The 20,598-nt window shown below is 39.0% G+C and overlaps 1 protein-coding gene across 4 annotated transcripts in view; it reads right to left on the reverse strand.

Moving 5' to 3' along the window:
* Nucleotides 1–2,141: 2,141 nt before the first annotated feature.
* The window catches only part of RAI14 (retinoic acid induced 14), a 32,302-nt gene continuing 13,845 nt past the window's right edge, over nt 2,142–20,598 (reverse strand). The window contains exons 6-16 of one of the 4 annotated variants that reach the window (XM_042451751.1): nt 19,447–19,553; nt 16,021–16,199; nt 15,035–15,063; nt 13,089–13,178; nt 12,457–12,543; nt 10,473–10,530; nt 9,551–9,669; nt 7,620–9,158; nt 6,640–6,789; nt 4,633–4,698; nt 2,142–3,350 (exon numbers count right to left, since the gene is read on the reverse strand). In XM_042451751.1, coding sequence (XP_042307685.1) covers nt 3,249–3,350; nt 4,633–4,698; nt 6,640–6,789; nt 7,620–9,158; nt 9,551–9,669; nt 10,473–10,530; nt 12,457–12,543; nt 13,089–13,178; nt 15,035–15,063; nt 16,021–16,199; nt 19,447–19,553 — 2,526 coding nt within the window. In that variant the 3' untranslated portion in view covers nt 2,142–3,248. Of the gene's footprint in view, nt 3,351–4,632; nt 4,699–6,639; nt 6,790–7,619; nt 9,159–9,550; nt 9,670–10,472; nt 10,534–12,456; nt 12,544–13,088; nt 13,179–15,034; nt 15,064–16,020; nt 16,200–19,446; nt 19,554–20,598 lie in introns of all 4 variants that reach the window. The other 3 variants (XM_042451749.1, XM_042451752.1, XM_042451753.1) reach the window with 3 other exon arrangements.

Below are 20,598 nucleotides of genomic sequence, written 5' to 3' on the forward strand. Positions count from 1 at the left end.
GGCCTCAGAGGGAGAGAAGAACCACTGGACCTCATCCCCTTTCCCTCCATCATTCCCTTCTTCTTTTGTTTCGTGTCTTTTAGATTGTAAGCCTGAGGGCAGGGAACTGTCTGATTAAAAATAATAATTGTAAGCTGCTCTGACAGCCATTAGGGCTGAAGGGCAGGAAATAAATACCTAAATAAATAAGCAAGCAAGCTATCCTTAGCCACAGTAGTCCATGTACTGGTTACTTTCGAATTAGATTACAGGTTGGCTCTCCCTTATCTGAAATGCTTGGGATCAGAAACATTTTGGATTTTAGAATATTTCCATATACATAATGAGATACCTTGGAGATGAAACCCAAGTCTAAACACCAAATTCATTTATGTTTCATATGTACCTTATATACACAGCTTGAAAGTAATTTTATACACAGTATTTTTAAACAAGTTTGTGCATGAAACAAAGTAAGTATACAATGAACCATTAGAAAGCAAAGGTACCACTATCTCAGCTACCCATGTGGACAATTTTGGATTTTGGAATACTCAACCAGTGTAGTATTCAGACATATCTTAACCATTTACTGGAGGCAATATACTGGAAGTATTATATACATATTTTAATTGTTTAAAGCTGTTTTATCTTGTTTTATATGTTTTATCTGGTTTAAATAACTTAACTGCTTTAAAAGCTGGAATTTTAAAAAAATTGTAGTATTAATTTTAAAATCAGTTATATGCTTTTGATAGCCCTGTTCTATTTGTAGGCTACTCTGTGATCCCACAATAAAGGACAGGATATACATATTTTAATAAATGAATAAATAAAATATTAGATATAAAAGACTAAGGCATTTTTTAAAAAAACTGTTTATTTGCGAATAAGGTAACTTTTGTAAAATTACATACAAAGGGCAATCACTATGCTATAGTATACAATATCCAATGTTTCACAATGATAACTGTAATAAATACACGTAACAAAACAACGTAAAAAGCTATGTTTGTCAGGCAGCCTACAAAACAGTTCCTCAAGTTTTACACTTGGCAGCATTTATTGGCATATTTTAGATTTCTGAATTTTTAAAAAAGTTTTCACATTTCTTTGGAGCATTAAAAAGGTATTGAACTATGAAATATTGTTCAAAATTAATAGTCATTAGTTAAACCAAGGACACACACATTTACTACCACTCAGCATCATATGTTTCAAAATCTATTTAGGTTTGGCCATTGTACAAAAAAGGACTGATATTTAGTGCATGGTGAATTTGGAAGCCCTGAGGCACTGAGCAATTACCTGTCTATAGGCATCATTTACTAGAGCTCTGGGAATTGCTGCAGATGTAGATCCATCAATAGTGTTAAAACAATCTCATAAACTGAATCTGCATGCCAATTAAAACTGGTTATTCCCTTTAGGTAAAATATAATTTATTTAGGCTTCTGGAGTTTTCCAACACATGGTCCTAAATCCAGTCACCAGTTTTAACTAGAGTAGATTCATGGAATAAACTTCTGCATGATAGTCAACATTTATGTAAATCCAATTGATTCAGTAAGCCTACTTTAGTTGGAAGTAGCAGCTGGATTCAGACTAAGGATAGCTGTTTTAGTGCACCTATGTTGTTACAAATTCTACATAAAGGCTTTAAACAAGACTCTCTTGTTCCCAAAGGTGGTCTTCCTCCATTAGGGTTTTGAAATATAGGACTGCACCTGCAAACACTATCTACTTTATAAGGCTCTTCTACTTTTATATGACATACTCTGTGTTTTCTGCAGGCTACAGCTCCCATGGTACTTTGGAAGACATCACTGTAGTTCTCTGGTTGGAAAAGGACTGCAGAGTCTAAATACATTATTTTTAAAAAAGAAAAAAAAGTAGAATCCACACGTTGTTCCCTCCCACCTGCACGAAAAAAGACACTCAGGCATTGCTGAGCACTTCCATACTTGCCTATAACATACATGTAGTTACATGTACCAGCTGCTCTTTCTAAATAATTTTTCGGCACAAATGCAATTTTTAAGATCGTTCCTGTATGACATAAATTTAATGTGGCTTAGAGAAAAAAACACAAGGCTTCTCAGTGTTTCAGATGTTACAAGATTTGGCAATAAAGAGGAAAAAAAGAGAGCGAAGACTGAATACTTAATCATCCTTTTTTATTCCAGGATGTATGGACAAATCTATTTCAATATAACCTTTTTGAAGGATACTTCCACTGCATTTTACAATGGAGCAGGGCTAAGTGAGAAAGAGAAAAGGGCAATTGCCTAAATCTTTCTTTATTGAAGCTAATTGCAAAATAATAAAAGGAAAAAACCCCAGTGTTACATAGCAAATGGCTTTAGTTACAAAAAAAAAGTTTTCTAAATTTGAGGGCCAGTAAAAATATATTGTAGAGAAGATCTGTTACAAAAGTGAGGTTCAGAATTGTGAGACAAACAGTGCTCACTGTAAACATCATGAGTTCATTCAGATCCCTTGTTTATCATTTGGAACATGGTTTTTTTTCTTCCTCCTGAGCTCCATGGCCAATAAATAGCACTGCAAAGATTTGCATAGATAGCTTGACCTACCACTTGATAAAGAAATTGAGGTTGTACCAGAGTTAGCTGTGTTCAGAATCCATTTACCTGCTTTAGTACATGGCTATGCTTTATGTTATGTGATTAGTACATATCACTGATCTGGTGTTCTAGATATATTCTAAAAGGCAGCATAGTTGTGTTTAGCCAATTAGTGGCTTTGTCGGATGATGCTGGCTTTTCTTCCTTTTATTTAACAAGGCCAAAAGGTTTTATAACCAACAGTTGAACCTACAATTATAAGGGATGCATGAGGGTCTTAACATCATATAAGGCTGCTTCTCCCTCTTTCTTAACAAGGAACTAAAAATTTTTCATCACCAAATGGTTCAAATATTTCTTTCCACTCCATTCTGGGACTTCCATGGTTTGCACCAAGGTGTTAAAACCAAAGGAAGCACTGAAATACTCTTTAATACTGCAGGTCAGACTTTAACCACCCCTGATTTAAAGTAATTGTAACTTCTGGAGAATCGTGCATCCGTGTCTATGACACATAAACAGCACTCTGGGAAATACTAGGGTAAGGGAAGACACAACAATGCATTAGCTCATAAGACATAAAATTGAAATAGGAAATGTGGCCAAGACCCATGGCGATTCCCTGCAAGGGGCTGCCAATCCAATTTCATTTTAAGGCGAGACTCAAGCTCTACAGCAGCACCATCAGGGATCAACAAAAACAGTTTCACCTTTTTTTTGTGACTGACTTTTGCACATTGTTAAAATCTGTTTAAGCACTTTCTGGACATCTTCATCCATTTGGCCCTGGGAAGAAAGAAACAGAGAAGAGAGCAAAATATTAGCAGGAAAAGAACTGATATGCAAAATTCTGAAATTCTTCTGAAAGACAACTGTATATTAAAAATGACCACACTTTTTCTGAACTATATTTTTTAAAAAACACTCTCACTGATAAGTTATATAAATTAATTAGGGGTACTAGCTTTTAATTGACCATTTGGGACAATTAGAACCTAGAATCAAAGAATCTTAAGAGGTGGAAGGGATTGCAAGGTTTAGATGAACTAATTAAAATCATTTTCTAAAAAAATGAAAAAGAGGCATCCATTTAAGTTATTCAAAACATAAATAAAATCAATTCATTTAAGAGGGAAAAAATACTCATAAGAAGTGCTAATAGCAGTATCACATACTGAAAAGAATGCCCAGGAGACAATACCTGGTGGAGCATCTTTTAGCCAGCACTAGATGTTGACCAAATACAAAGCATGCACCTAATAATCTTGTTTTCCTTTAATTGATTACAACCATGCATGCACACAAATTTTCCCTGGAACACAGCACATGCAAAAAGGCTTTTATTTCCCCTTTATTACATAATCACAATAAATTCTACCCACAGTGTGGTGAGTCATTTAGACCAGGAATAGAAATCCTGCAGTCCTCCAGATTTTGCTGAATTGAAACTACAAGCGTTCTTCACTATTACTTATAGTGACTAGAGCTGTTGGGACTTGTAGTCCAAAATACTGTTAGGACCCTAGGATTCCCATCGCTAATTGAGATAAAAAGATCTGATAGTGCAATAAGGATCTTTGATTCAAGCATGCTAGATGTACTGGTACAGCAGATTTGCTCATGTTGCATTGGAGAGGGAAGACATGATCCTCCCGCTACCTTTGTGGTGATCTCTGAGTAAAATAGTCTCCCTTGCCTATGTTTAATGGGACACCAAGTAAGTAATTACAAGGGGAATATTGAGCAAATGTCTACTTAAGCCCTGATAAGAGGTGTTCTTCTTTCCTTTGTACCTCCATGCATGTGTTATTTAAATCTGAAGATGCCATCCACAGATGCTGGCGAAACGTCAGGAAGAAACTCTTCTAGAACATGGCCACACAGCCCAAAAAACCCACAAAAAACCATGGATGCCGGCCATGAAAGCCTTTGACTTCACATTTTAAAAAACTGCTTTTTTAATTTTCTGAATTACTGTTTCATTAATATGAGCCTTTAATTCACTGATTTATTTATAGCTGATAGCCCTAGTAAAATACAAGAACTATTGCCAGAAAATCTTTTTTACCTGCACAGCATAGAGCAGATGTGTCCTGTAAACAGATACAATATCCTGGTGTTGTTTCTTTGTTTCCTAAAAAAGAAATATGAGTTGTCAAGGAGTGAATACATGCATAATAGTAGCCAGTGGTGTCACTGACACTGGCATCACCTGGTGCAGGGGAGTGAACTGCCTTGCCAATTCTCCGACCCTGCCAGGTAACAGCAACTGCAGCAGCCAATTGCAAAGTGTTCTCCCACATGGAAAAAGAACCAAATCACTTGCTATTTTGAACATATGAGGCAGCCCAAAATGGTAGTTTTCTGATTTCTACAAAGGGGAGATGAGTTTAAATGACACACACTACCATGACAACTATATGAGCAAGTAGCAACAACATTGTTTCTGGATTATTGTCCTGGTTCATCCACTACCAGGATCTTCATGTTGGAGAAGAGCAATCATCTGCCATCCAACATACAGATATTGTCAATAAAATAATCATGAGCCACTCACTCCATGCTGATGACTGACAGTGTGGATGCCTGGCTTTTTCAATTCCTATAACTCACAGATGTTAATAAGTAATCAAACAAATTAAATGTTTGCATTTAATCATTACTCTTACATTACTTTTTTTGGAAAAACCTTGGCACTGACTAAAGGATGACATAACACTTTACAAATGACTCTCAAAATATTTCTCAAAATACTTTCTAATTTTAAATGTGAAAGGTAATGAAAAAGACCCAGATATGGAATATTATCTAGAGGGATTCCAATTGGACAAATTACATTTTGAACAGAAGCAGATTTTCGAAAGGGCATTTGACAACAATGGAGCTTTTTGAGACAATTTAAAAGATTGAAGTAGGAAAAGCTCTAGTTCCAGGTAGTTTATCTGCAGTGTATTATAAGAAATATGAAGATCAATTTGTTTTCAACCACTCAAGAAAGTGTGTGATGGAAAATTAGGAAAAGGACAGGTGCAAAATTCTTGGAGAAATGCCTATATTAGAGTGTTCACAAATAAGATACATGAGACATTGGTTATAAGATATTTACTACTATTTTGGCAGACAGGCTGAGGAAACCTATCTCTCGGATGACTCATGAGGATCAGAGTGGATTTTTACCAAAGAGACAATTAAGGAGTAATGTAAGAATTGTCCTGAATATTAGTGAATATGTGAAATATCGTAATGAGAAAAGGGCTGCCTTTGTCTTGTTATGATATTTCATATATTCAGTAATATTCAGGACAGTTCCAAGAGATAGGTTTACTCTGTCTGTCTGCTAAAATAGTAGTAAATATCTTATAATCATTGTTTAGTAATGGTGGAAGGATGAAGTTACACTACTCGCTGTTCTCCTATGCAAAGACTGTGTGAAATTGATGGGGAGGATAGGGGAATGTTTGGCCCTCAAGATGTTGGTGAACTGCAACTCCCATCAGACCTAACCAATACAGTCAATGATAAGAAACCATGGGAGACACAGTACTACAACAAGTTCTCCATCCCTGAACAAGATATCTTAATAGGATCAATCTCCTGATGTCCTGAAGAATTACCAAGGTTTGCTTGCTGCTGCCTCATTTCCTAGGGATGTTAGACTGGCTCGCTCTTTGTTGTCCTTCCATCAGCAGCTGAAGACTTTTTTTTCATTCCACCATCTTTGGAGAACAGACTGTTTTATAAGTTCAACACTGTACTATATAATTTTTACTGCTTGCCTTTTTAAGAGATACATTTTAAATGAATTTGCATTCACTAAGAGGTGTAATTGCATTAACTTTTTTGTGAGTCACCTTGAGTCCCAGCTCTGGGAAAGTTATATATGTGTGTGTGTGTGTGTATGTGCGCGTGTGCACACACACACGGAGAAAAAGAGAGAGGGAGAGAGGAGGAGGAGGAGATGTTGTTGATGATAGTGTATTTCTGCATCCAATTTTCACTACACAGAAGAGGTCAGTTACCAGTTAGAAGATAGCTATGCCTGCTTATTTGCAGGGTAAGTAACCTATCAACTTACAGCAAGCTGGTTTTGTAGCTGCTTGACTTGCTGTTGCAGAAGCTCCAGCTGCTGGCTTTGTCTTTTCGGTGTACCAGTTGCATAAGAGAGCTGGGAGAGGCTGTTCAGTGCTTCCTTTAGTTTGATAACTTCTTTAGACATGTCAGTTATCTGGTAAGGAGCAGAAAATGGGAGAAGCTGCATTACAAGGAGAGCCTCTGGCCCAAAACAGATCTTAAATTTAAGCACGGTTCTAATGATGGTTTGTTAACATCAGCCCACCTAATGACCTGAAAGATCCCTTATATAAAAAACATTAGAAGGCATGTAAAAGACAAGCAACAATAAGATAGCAGAGAGGCTGCAGATTTTATTTTAATGTCTCAACCATTGTTTACTTGATGGAAATGTAATGCTAAGTCCTAGAAAATATAATGTATCATTTCACAACTTTCAACTTCGGTGGTTAGAAGCCAACTTTGGACATTATTTGTCTTGATAATGTTAAATGTTATGTCATGGCTACTGAATGTCTACATGATTTCTCTTTCTGGTCCATGGGAGAACAGGAAAAAAAAATCTGCAAAGCACAAAGACTGTCCCCAAGAGGTTTTGTGTTTCCTCTGCCTCATTCCTATCAGCTCTTCATGCACCTGTTCCTAAGCTGGAACAGCATAACTATATAGCTCCTCCACAATATTAGCTAATCCAGATCTACATTTTTCCCTGGCTGATAGATTGCTTGGTTCCTTCAGACTCCTTGAAAGTGAAATTGCAAATTCATATTTATTTTCAGATGCTGGAAACTGTTTCTATCTGGAAGACCAAGCCCAGGTCTAGATGATCCTTATATGTGGCAAAAAGCTTCAATGACAATTAGTTTCCAGCATGCCCAAATGATCTTGATGCCAAGCCCTTGAATGAACTTGGCCCAGAGTCTAGATCGCTATCATGGGACAATAATAAACAATCCTTGATTTGGGGCTATTAGATCAACCAACCTTTTTATCCTTGTCCTCTTCCATTTTTGAGGAAGTTTCAGAAGCCTTTTTCATTTCAAGTAGTTCTTCTTGTGCTTGATGGTACTGTTGAAGCAGTCCCTTGATCTCCTGTTCCTTGGCTTCAAGGATTGCTCGGAGATTCTCTTTCTCCCCTTTCACTTGTAAAATTTCCTTCCTGAGCTGTGACAGATCTGTACACAGGTTCTCCTTCTCTTTCATTAAGTCCTTCAGCTTGGATGACAAGGAGCTGACTTCCCCTTCTGACTTGGACCGAAGCTCTTCATAGAGCGACCTGGGCACCATGGCTTCACACACAGCTGCTTCTTCTTCTAATAGTTCCTTCTGCAGACGCTGCACCTCAGTTTCTTTGTAAAGAAGCTGCTCTTTGAGCTCATTTATTTCTTCTTCCATTTCCTTTACTGAGCTTCTGAGAGCAGTGACCACCTGAAGATGTTCAGTGATGGAAACAGAGTTCTTCTTCTGAGAGTCAACCAAGTTTTGCAGTTGTGTTGCTTCGTTTAATACCTTGGCGTACTGAGCCTTCATTTCCATCAGCGCACCCTCTGCTTGCTCTCTCTGTAAGGCAGTGACTTCCATCAGCTTCTCATGTTCCTCCAGAGGTATGCATGCTGGGCTGGCATCTTCTGAAGCACTCTTTTTCCTGTAGTCTTCAAGTTCTATTTGTGCTTCTTTATACAACTGTGAAAGCTCACTGACCTGCTTGTTCAACTCATTTATCATCCTGTTCTTTGCATCCCTTACCTCCACATCTTCCTCACTCTGCCCTGACTCCATCTGACTCTTCAATTTGTCTTGCAGCCTTTTGATCTCCTCCTGTCCCTCCTTGTACCTCTCAATCAGCAAAGCCTTCTCTTGGTTGATGTTCTCAATAACTAAGCAATAGGAACTTTTCATCTCTTCACACTCTTCTGCTGACATAGTGCCCACACCATTCCTCTCTTTCTCTTCCACTTTTTCCTCTAGCTCTCTCACTCTCTCTCTTAGCTTATTGCTTTCTTCCTGCACTTTTTGCAATTCTTCCTTCAGCACTTCAATCTCCTCACACGTTGCTCTGAGTTCTTGCAGATCAGCTTCTTTGCTCTCTGAAGCCACCAAGCCCAGCTTCATTTGCCTCTGGACATTCAGGACCTCCTTCATTGCTTCTTCATACTTGGTTTGGGTTTCTTTCAGTTTCTGATTAAGGTCCGAGCCATTCTCTGAAATCTCTGAGCTGTTCAACAAGTGAACTGTGTCTGCCACTCCAGACTGGAGCTGGTTCTCCAAGTGCCGCCTCTTTGCTTCAGAGCTGTCCAATCTCTTTTGAACTTCCTTTAAATTGTTTTGTAGCTGTTTAATTTTTACCTCATTGTTCACTGCTTCTTCCTGAGCCTGTGTTGAGCTTAGGGAAGGGGAGCTTATTTCTTGAGCCACTGCCACTGAACTATCACTCAGCCTGTCTGTTGACTGATCAAACTCCGTGTGTGTGGAACGATAAGAATCCAGTGTGGTATCCACATCTTCTGTTTTGAGTCCTCTTGCCTGTAGATACAGCAGATGGAAGTATTAGACCAAAACATCTCAGCTTAACAGAATATAACAAATGTCTTCACACAACCCATAAGCAAACTGACAAAGAAGAGAAGCTAGATTTCTGTCCCAAGAACTCTAGGACAGACAAACTTTATCTCACCACATCAATGTATAAGGCTTGCCATGCAGGGTCAATACCAACAGAGTTTCTATTAGAAGTCAACCAGATGCTTGCCAATCACAGAGTTCCATCCTGTCTCCTTCCACCAGGGCAGCTGTAGTCCAACACTGAAATCACTACACCATGCTGGCTTTCTACATTATGATAGTGTCAATCTTTTTATATATAATTTTTTTTTTTTTTTTTTTTTTTTGGTATCATGGGCTGTTCTGATACACACCTGTAATTTTTCTTGCAGTTTCTTGTTATGCACGGTCAAAGAAGCAATTTTTGCTTGAAGCAGTAAAAGCAAGTCTTGCTGGTCTGTTTCTGAACTTAGATCCAATAAACTATCAGTGCCTTTAAAAATGAAAAGGCAGTGAAAGAACAAGAACAAGATCATTTATTATTCCAGTTTTTAGTGCAGCTACATCATTCTGCCAGTTTATGTTAAGTACATTTCCAAAAAAATAAAACAAAATAGTAACTTTACTTTCTTTTGTCTTTTGGAAAAACAGTACCCAATGGGACCTTGTAGCACCTTTGTGATTGAATGAAAGAAACAAGCTTTCAGCACAAGCTTTTGTAGACTTGAGTCTACTTAATCAGATACACGTTAGAAAAACTGTGTGACAAGTTCATGCTTCTAGAAAGTACCACATATATAGCTGGGTAAAAACGGAAAAGTATTATTTTCATTGAGAGGCCTCAGACAAAAAAAAGTAAGAGTGACAGATTATGTCAATGACTAATAAAATCTAGGCCCTGAGACTACCCTATTTTGTACTGCACATGAAGAGTATTGCTACACCTGTATAGGTTGAGTATCCCTTATCTAGAATTCCAAAATCCAAAATCCTCCAAATTCCAAAATTTTGGATATTTCAGCCACAAGGGTTGCTGAGATAGTAACATCTCTGCTTTCTGATTGTTCAGTTTATACAAACTTTTGTTTCACACACAAAATTTAAAAATCTGAAATTCAGAAGACTAGTGGTCCCAAGAATTTCAGATAAGGGAGATTCAACCTGTAGCATAATGACTGCTAATAAGATAAAATGGCAATGTCCCATTACAGATACATTTTCTAGAAGGCAGTTCTTGAGGAATGGGGAAGACTGGAGAGTAGAGACATTGAAGACATTGCTTTTCCTATACCTTACCTGCAGTGCTATCGCTTATCCCATCCTTGCAATCGGACTGAATGGCACTGATCTCTCCCTGCTGAAACACAGATGAACAAATGTTTGTTTTAAAAACAAATGGAAATTTGACTGCAATTTCTCATCAAGAAGTGCAAACATCTACAAACTTGAATACTTTTTCAAAAGAACAGCTGATATTTTTTAGCTAGGGCTGTAAACCAGGTGTTTAATTTATTATATTTGTGTATCAAATGTAAATTTCCTCTTTTTAGTATTTAGCTGTTTTATCATGTTAAAGCCACACTGGATTTTCTATACAGAAAGAACTCTGAATAAATGGTAAAGTTAACCAACAAAAAAGAGCCAGCATGAGGTAGCCAGTGTGGCCACCTCTGAAGATCTCAAATTTCTGGCAGGCTCATATGGGAAGAGGTGGTATTTTGGATATCCTGGCCCCAAGTTGTTTAGGACTTTGTAGGTCAACACAAACACCTTGAATTAAGTTTAGAAGCAAACTGGAAACCAGTGCTGTTCTTACAAGATCAGAGTTATATGGTTTCCAAAATGCACACCTAGCAGCAGTCTGGCAACTGCATTTTGCATCAGCTGGAGTTCCTAAACACTTTTGTAGAGTCTAAACACTTCCAAACATGTGGCAGCGCCATGTAGACAATCTGACTATCTGAAAGACAGTATCTCTTCAGATATGCAGTCAGAGCTGCCAGAGCTTTAAGATAATCAGGGGAAGGCTTTCTCCTGGTTCCATCATAGGCCCACTTGGTGAGGACATGAGAGAGCCTTCACAGTGGCTGTTCCAAAATTTTGGAATGACTTTCCATGGGAGGGTAGGCTGCCCCCATCTCTGTTTTCATTTCACTAGTAGGCAAATATATTTTTATTCAAGCAGCCTTTTAATATATAATCACCCTCAGGAAGGCTTCTTATTGGGGTGTGCCTTGCGTTTGTTTATGCTTTTAACTTTTGTATTTATTAAAATGTAATTTCATACTGTTTAAACGAAGTAAGTCCTGGTGGCACAGTGGTTAGATACTAGTACTGAAGCCAAAAATGTGAGTTCATTCCCACAGAGCTCCAGGTTGACTCAGCCTTCCATTCTTTCATAGGTCAGTCAAATGAGTACCCAGCTTGCTGGGGACAATTGGCTAACACATTGTAAACCACTTAGAGAGTGCTTAGCACTATAAAGTGGTATAGAAATGTAAGTGCTATTGCTATTTTTAAAATGCTATTGGTACATTTTTTAACCATGCTGGGAGTAAGATGGCATAAAAATACAGTGGACCCTTGTTATATGCTGGGGTTTGGTTCCAAGATCCCTCGTGGATAACAAAATCTGTGGATGATCAAGTCCCATTAAATATAATGACATAGCAAAATGGTGTCCCTTATACAAAATGGAAAATCAAGGTTTCATGTTAGAAATTTATACTTTTATTTGAATATTTTCAAACCGTGGATGCTTGAATCCATGTATAAAAAATCCATGTGTAAGAAGGGCCGACAGTAAAATAAAAATGTACTTCACAGTAGTCTAACCATATATTTTTGCACATGTTCATCTTCAGAGAGCTCCAGTACCCACTATAAAGCAAGCATTTTCAGAGGTTGGAAATGTTCACACTAATGTTAATGTGATCACATTAAAGAAAAATATTCAATAAGATTAAACTGTTCAGGGAATGCTATATAGTTAATTTGATTATTAATTTATTAAACTAAAAAAATATAATTTGAAATTACAAAAGCTACCAGCAACCGAATAAACCAATGATAAGAGCTAATCATTGCTCAAGAATACCACCACTGGCATATTAAATTTTAAAATCAACATTAAATAAGGGCCAAGAAATTCATTTCTAACAAATTATTTCCAAGCTCTGACTATTTGAGACAATGAAAAAAATTTTCACAACATACAACCCACTACAAATAGGTAACATTAATGTTCAAATCAGAAATGAAACTGAAAAGCAAGTTTTACCTTGGATCCCTGCTCAGCAAAGAACTGCTGGCCTTTCCCAGATACTGGAGTTGAAGTTGCTGAATGTGGAGAGGATAGATCACTAAACTGGAAAAGATGAATGTGTTTGAGGGACACGTACTGCTTCTTGCTAGGCGATGTCATTGCTCTTGGTTAGTTCAAAACAAGCAAAGACTATGCATCAGTCATCTTTAGCTGTCAGGAAGCATGCAGTCAAACAGCCACCCAAGTAATGGTTTTGTTTAATATTAAACGCCTTGTTCAAATGCTATGCATTCCTATGTGAAAAGCCAATTATATGAGTGCAAGAATCTTAAGCAAGTAGTTGAAAGGCAAAGACTGTCAGCATTTGGATGAAAGAGGTACTTTTATAAGCTCCACTGCTTCAAACTTAGGATCCTGTCATTTTCCCAACAACCCTCCTGTAAAGCATTAACTAATTTGAGCTTGCAAAACCAGGCCATCCTATTTCGATCCTTTCAAGAATTCACTCATGATGCATGAGGCAAACACTTAAAAAAAGGATCTGCACGCACCAAAAGTACCCCAGTCTATTCCCGACAGGAATCTGCTCCACTGCCCCTCCCCATCTATACATAGCAATGTGTTGGAAGTTGGGCTTGGCTCTTTACCTGGATAGGACTGACTGGAGGTGGTGGTGGGGCTTTGCGTTTTTTTGGAGTTCCACTTCTTTCTGAACTTAATCTAGAGACTTGATCATGCTGGAAGTTTCACAGGCCAGAAAAGGGAAGTATGTTAGTTGGTTAGTAAGGCCTGCGTTAAAAGTTATTATTTTTCCTTTTTTGGGAAAAACTTTTAAGTTACAAGAAAATTTCAAAAACCATACATGCCTTCTTGCATACAACACACTGCTGCTATTACACATGCTTAACTATGAGCTCATCCTATCTCCTTCTGCCATTCATGCTTCAGTTCATTAGATGTAGTGAATAAAAGCACACACTTTCCCATTGAATGGTGATCTCAAATGCACTGCTATTCCCAGCCCCAAGCAGTTTGTTAATCTTCCTGTGGAGTGCCAAACTCTCTCAGGACAGCCAGAAACTTTTTCACACGCCTATTCCAAAGTTATTTACACTTCTGAATTTTTAGGCACTTTCCCCATTGCTCAAACTGAGTTTTGCAACATGTTCAGCTAGACAACCCCAAAAATGTCAGATCACCTGAATCGCTTGAATCAGCAACATTTTTTTGTAATTATTAAAATCTTCAGACTAGGGACAAAGAAACTTGTCATAAGAGAAGTTATTTCACAAATATATTCTTTTTGATGTTTATCCCAAGTCTTGTGCAGCATTTTTCCTTCCTGACTGGGAAGCTGTACAAGTATCACTCGTAGCAAGCTCTTAGCCTTTTAATTCAATAAACCAAAATAATATACTTTAGGCCTTCTGATGCCACACTGAATGGATCAAACTCAAAGTTAAACTAATGCTAACTAAATTTAGAATGAAGGTAGAAAACCTTGGGCTTCCTGATGTTGTTCTACTACCATCATTCCTGATGAGGTCATGCTGCCTGGGGATGACAAAGCTGGAATTCAACAACATATCGGAGACCACTAGTTCTCCACTTCTAACTCAGAGTTACATGAACACAGTCTCAGGTCATGTGCTGCTTCCTCTGGTTTTCTCCTCTTGTATAGGTGAGATGAGAATGGAAGCTTTTAAGAAAAGTTAATGGTTAACCTGTGATTAATCTTAATTATGGTTTGGGGAAAAGAAGCCAATAGGAGAAGTCACAGTCTGAAGTTGTCTTATTTCTTCAGTCTACAGTTATCAATAATCATAATTTGGTAAAAATGGGATTCCCACAGATTTTTTAGCTTCCACATGGGGACATATTTAGAGGAAGAAAACAGTGGGGGAGGATGCTTACTACTATAATGCTTGCTTCTGCATAATGGCATGAGTAACTAAGCCATATTAGCAAAACTCTAACATTGTTGTTGTGTGTGTCAAGTAATTTCCAACTTATGGTAACCTAAAGCAAACTTATCATGGGACCTTATCACACTAGGGAAATCCAGAAGAGAAACGGGATTTAAACAAGATTTAAATTAGAAAAACATGACGTTACTGTTTATGTGAAATAACACAAAGTTAAAATGGAGGAAAATGGCAGCTTTTTACTTTCAGAACTTCCCAAAAGTAAAAAGCTGCCATTTTTCTCCGTTTTACCTTCGCTTTAACTTCACATTATTTCACGTTAACAGTAACGTCATGTGATAAACTTCCTGCTTTTGTGGGGTTTTGTGAAGAATTAAATCTCGTTTAAATCCCATTTCTCTTTGGGATTTCCCTAGTGTGATAAGGTCCATGGAGTTTTGTTGGTAAGATTTGTTCAAAAGGGGTTTGCCATAGTCTTCAGTCCAGTCCCCCAAACAATCACCATCAGTTAACAGCTTTCAGGGGCTCATAATGGAGTTTAAAAAGCTGCACATAGATCTCAAAACACAGAATAGATTTCCTAAGCATTTCCTTATTTAAAAGCATAAACTCAAATTTAAAAATCCGGGTAATGATGTATTTCCGTCCTTTTTGGTTGTCTGGTTTACCTGTTTTGGCTTTGCTGGTGACTTGACATCTGCAAAGAGAAAGGGAACACTATTCTTTATGCATATAGTATGAGGTATCTTCTCTGTATTTAAGAGATTTAAAGACTAATAGTTTGATCCTAAACCCATGATTATTTAGAATTCTATCTCAGTGATTTCAAGACAGTGAATTATTTATTTATATTTTATTTATATCCCATGTTTCTCCTTATGCAGGACTCACGGCAGCCTATAGTATTTAAAAAAACAGGTGGATGCAAATGAACATGTATGAATTGCAGACTCAGTAAATGCCAGACTCAAAACCAAAACAACCCAACCCAACTTATATGTACTTTATTTCCATACATAATAGGAGCCCTGGTGGCGTAGTGGTTAAATGCCTGTACTGCAGCCATTCACTCAAAACCACAAGGTTGCGAGTTCAAGAACAGCAAAAGGGCCCAAGCTCGACTCAGCATCCTTCCGAGGTCGCTAAAATGAGTACCCAGACTGTTGGGGGCAAATTAGCTTACTTGCTAATTAGCTTACTTGCTGTTCACCGCTATGATCTTTGGAATAGCAGTATATAAATAAAACAAATTATTATTATTATTATAATGGATATGCCCTTCAGCAAGCACATTTTGGAAACTGATCCAATCACATATTACAAAACCTAATTGTAAATAACCAATTGCTATATAAACCCATCTTTCAATGTAACCCCTAAACTTGCTCTCTCCAGTTGTCTTCAATTATGCCAACAGAAACATTTGTCATAAAGACTGTTGGCAGCCAATATTGGAAGGATTCTGTATTCCATTTGACTGAAGTTTGGTGCACTGTGGAATGTAACCCTAGCTGAAAAGGCAAGACAAGAAAGACAGGTTTGGGGATAGTGACAGAGCATGATGCAGCTGAACATGCTAGTACAATCCATCAAACTCAGGCACAGCTAGTACTATTTTTATAATTTAGGGTAAATTTAAGAAACTTATACATACCAGCATCTTGAACAATTTTTGACTGAAGAAGACTCTGAATACTGGTATTTTCAGAGAGTATGGAATAATGTAGGGCATTGTGTCCAAGAGCATCAACCAAATTTACATCTGCACCTTTTTGGATCAGGACATCCACAATGTTGAGATTTCCAGCTTCACATGCCAGCATCAAAGGAGTTCTGGAGAAAGTAGGATTACAGACAACATAAAGAAGAGAAATGGAGATTGGTGAGTAGTTATGTAATAGAACGACTACAGGACAAATATCTCCAAGTTCAAAATAGTGCAGAAGATTACACATCTCTCTCACTTCTAGCCTGGAACAGGTGCACACGTGGATAAAATGTCTGAATAGGACCTGTATGTATAACATTCAAGGCAAATGTGTGTGTGTGTGTGGGTATGGCTGTGGAGTAAGACAGAGGAAGATATCACACGACTGAAATTGGAAGTATAAGGAGCCCTGGTGGCGCAGTGGTTAAATGCCTGTACTGCAGCCATTCACTCAAAACCACAAGGTTGCGAGTTCAAGACCAGCAAAAGGGCCCAAGCTCGACTCAGGCTTGCATCCTTCCGAGGTCGCTAAAGTGAGTACCCAGACTATTGGGGGAAAATTAGCTTACTTGCTTATTAGCTTACTTGCTGTTCACCACTATGATCTTTGGAATAGTGGTATATAAATAAAACAAATTAAATTATAAATTATAATCCAGTGTCATCCTGAATGCAATCATGCATATTCACGTTATTGTGCGAAAGGTTACCACACACGATCACTGGCAGTCCGAACGCACTCCGAACGCAATCATGCATCAATCCACAGTTAAGTAAATTCGGTGAACCAGCGAAGTCACAAACCCTATTCCTAGGCAACTTCACACTCAGTGCGCTGTTGTTTGGTGTGATATGCATGTCTCCTTTGGCCCTGTCCCCCCCCCATCTGGAAGGGGGGGGGTCCCATGAAGCCACACTGCAATTCCACTTCAATTTTGCTTCCGCTTGTCCTTCAGCATTGCTAAGGGGGGGTTGCTGCCTGCTAATTAAGAGGCATGGACCCAGAGCTATTGGGTAGCCAATATATTCATGTTTTAACACGACAAGAGTGAATATATGCTCGTTTAAACATGAACAGAGCATGTTCTTTCAACCATTCTTCCCCCCCCCCCCCACCCTCTTCTGTAAATTGTGGGGTCCTTGGTTCCTCTCTCTCACTTGCCTAAATATGCTATGCTCTAGTCATTTGGAGTCTGACTGAGCATGCGCAAGGGTGTCAATTCGCAATTAAGAACCCACCGATGTGATGGCTTACTTTGCACAGAATCTGGGTTGTGTTCAGGGAGGCCATTACAGTGAATTTAAGGAGTGATAAGTAAACACGTAATTGCATGAATTTTCGAATTGACCTCACTATCTTCGCTTTCGAAATGGAGAGCCTCCCATCCCATTTGATAAACTCCTCAGAGTTGTAGAGTTGAAGACAGAAGCAATTTTGGGCAGAATTGCTAGAACTGTACTGATTCCAAATCTGACTTTAAAAAAAGAACTTTGCCAGCCAGTGTTAACAATATTAATGTGCAATATGGGCCAAGAGTCTTACTGATTATAAGGCAGCTTCCTATGTAGGCCCAAATTGTTTACTCGACTATATTTAGCTTTAATGTTTTATATGCATAGACCCTATACAAGCACAACATTTTCATTTTAGTATGCAGTAGGCCTGGGACAGATATATTTAGCAAACATATCACATACTGTAACAGGATGGAGCCATATTTTGGCCTACAGCTCCTGCACCTAGTATGGCCAATGATAAGGGCTGTTGAATAGAACTCTATTTGAACACAGTTATCTCTTGTGGTAATATCTTCTTGACATAGACCAATTAAAAGCACAGTTGGTATTATATATTTTAGTACAGGGGTTGGCAACCCCTGGCCCGCGGGCCACATCTGGCCCGGTGAGGCCTTGGAACCGACCCGAGCCTGGTCCTGCCACCGATTGCCAAAGGCCCTGTGCCGGTGGCAACTGGCGGCAGGACCAGGTCTCTCACGTGGGGCCTTTGGCCTCTCGTGGAGAAGTGAGGCTCCTTGGCCCTGCGTGGTCCCTTCCGCGGGCGGGCAAGGCGGGCAGGGCCCAGGAGCCCCACTGCAGCGAGGCTCCTGGGCCCTGCGTGGTCCTTTCCGCGGGTGGGTGGGGCGGGCAGGGCCCAGGAGCCCCGCTGGAGCAGGGCTCCTTTGCCCTGCCTGTTCCCCTCCGGACAGGGCAGGAAGGGGGCGGGGGTCCTCCTCCTCCTTCCCTGTCTGGCAGCTGCGGGCAGGGAAGAAAGGGGGTGGGGGAAGAGGAGGAGGAAGAGGAGCAGGAGGAGGAGGGAGGAAGGAAGGAAGGAAGGAAGGAAGGAAGGAAGGAAGGAAGGAGGGAGGAGAAGGAAGGAAGGAAGGAGGAGGGAGGGAGGGAGGGAGGAAGGAGGAGGAAGGAGGAAGAGGAGGAAGGAGGAGGAGGGAGGAAGGAAGGAGCAGGAGGAGGATGAAGAAGAGGAGGAGGAGGAGGAGGAGGATTTCCATTCCATTTCTACAGGTCTGCTTTGTTTTAACAATGATGATGATGATGATGATGATATCAGTCAGTTTCTGAGACATGCAATCACTCTTTCTGAAGGTGAGACAGTGTTACTTTCCAAAGTGCATTTCTGTGTATTTTCGGTGCTTTTAATGCTAAAATGTCTGCTTTAACAATGATAGTAGTGATGATGATGATGATGGTGATATTGATATCAGCCAGCTTCTGAGGCCCAAATGTCCTCCATTTTGATCATGCCTAACAAAGATGCATTTATATTAACTGTTTTTAAAAATCATCGTTTTTTTCCACATGTCCTCCATTTTTAAAAAACGTGTCCTACATTTGAAAATGTCCTATATTATTTAATTATTTTTGGGGGGGGGGCTTCGGCCCCCCCAGTTGTCTGAGGGACAGCATCCTGGCCCCTGGCTCAAAAAGGTTGCCTACCCCTGTTTTAGTATAACCTATCTTTGATGGAGGGAGGTGCAACAAGTAATTAAACAGAGTGAAAACATTAAAAGAGACAACTATGGCCAAATCATTTCAAAATGACTTCTTACCAAGAAGACAATGGCTTTTGTGCATATCCTTAAGCTAAAGTAAGAAAGTTATAGCTAGTTTATTCATATCTACATCACAGTGCAAGATACCTCAAAAGTAGGTAGAAGAACAGCATAAACAGCACCAAGTGCACAGTAAAAAATATCCAAAAGGCAGCCAGGATGCAAATCTGCAAGCTAATGAAGTTTATGCAACTATCAGCTATAAAATTTGTCCTGTGTTCTGACTTCATTTCAATAGAAATGAAAAGATTCTGAAAAATCTGGTTAATACTGAAGAAGTCTGAGAAATTTAGCTTAATAATACCTTCCATTTTTGTCTCTGGAATTGATGTCTGCTCCATGTTCTAGAAGGTATTTGCCTACTTCCGTGTGCTCATTTTGCACTGCAAGTAACAAAGGAATATTCCCATCCTAACAGGAGAAAAAATAGATTAAACTCTATAAATTATTCAATTAAACCCAAAATGTTTAGCAAATTTTAAAAATATTAACCTTGTAAGTGTGTAGGGCAAACCAGAAACATCACATATACGCACAATTGTGCTATGATGGGACAAGAGATCTCCAGAGAAGGACACTTCTCTAGGCAACTAATTCTACTGCTGAACCACTCTTGCTAACAAGAGGTTCCTTCTAATATTCAATTGAAAACTACCCTCCTGTATCGTCAAACCATTAAATCTGGTCCTAACCTCTGGGGTACTAGAGAACAGGCCTGGCAACTCTTCTTTGTGACAGACTTTGAGGTATTCAAATTCTTCCGTTCACCAAGCTGAACATGTCCAGCACCTTCAACATAGCTAATGTTCTCCATAGCTCTTATCATCCTCACTGACCTTTCTCTGAATGTGTTCCAACTTGCCTATATCCTTCTTAAAATGAGGCACCCAGAACTGAACACAGTGCTCCAGATAAAGTATAGAAATGCTCTAAAATGAGAGACTACCATGTATGCCCTACAGATGAATGGAAAGACAGAAATACGAGGTAGACATCCTTTTAAACAAGGACAGTGGCTTAGGGGCAAAACAGACAGGCAGGAAGGAGAAGCGAGAAGTCACTCCAGGCCTCTGGGGGTGGTTTCTGGGCACATGCATCATCTAAATGTCATGCCCCTGGAGCGTCTGAAAGCCACCCCCATCTATCCATCTCTTTTGGGCCTAAGTCACATATCATCATGACTTCCCTTTCCTATTGAGCCACTTGTACAGTATAAAAGGGAGAGCCCAATATCAAATACTCTCTGTGATTCAAGTGAAGATGCAAAACCAGAGATCAAGGCGGGCTGACATTTTACATGGGAGATGAATTGTTTGAAAGGGGAAAGCGGGTTTATTAAATAAAGATATAAGCCTCTCTTCCAAACTTTCTGCATGCTAACTGGACATCATATGGCAGACTAGCTAGAAATTCATTTACTATTAAAAATAAATGAATGGAATCAACATGAGCAGAA

Source organism: Sceloporus undulatus, chromosome 2 (assembly GCF_019175285.1).
Source record: "Sceloporus undulatus isolate JIND9_A2432 ecotype Alabama chromosome 2, SceUnd_v1.1, whole genome shotgun sequence".
Classification (NCBI taxonomy): Eukaryota; Metazoa; Chordata; class Lepidosauria; order Squamata; family Phrynosomatidae; genus Sceloporus; species Sceloporus undulatus.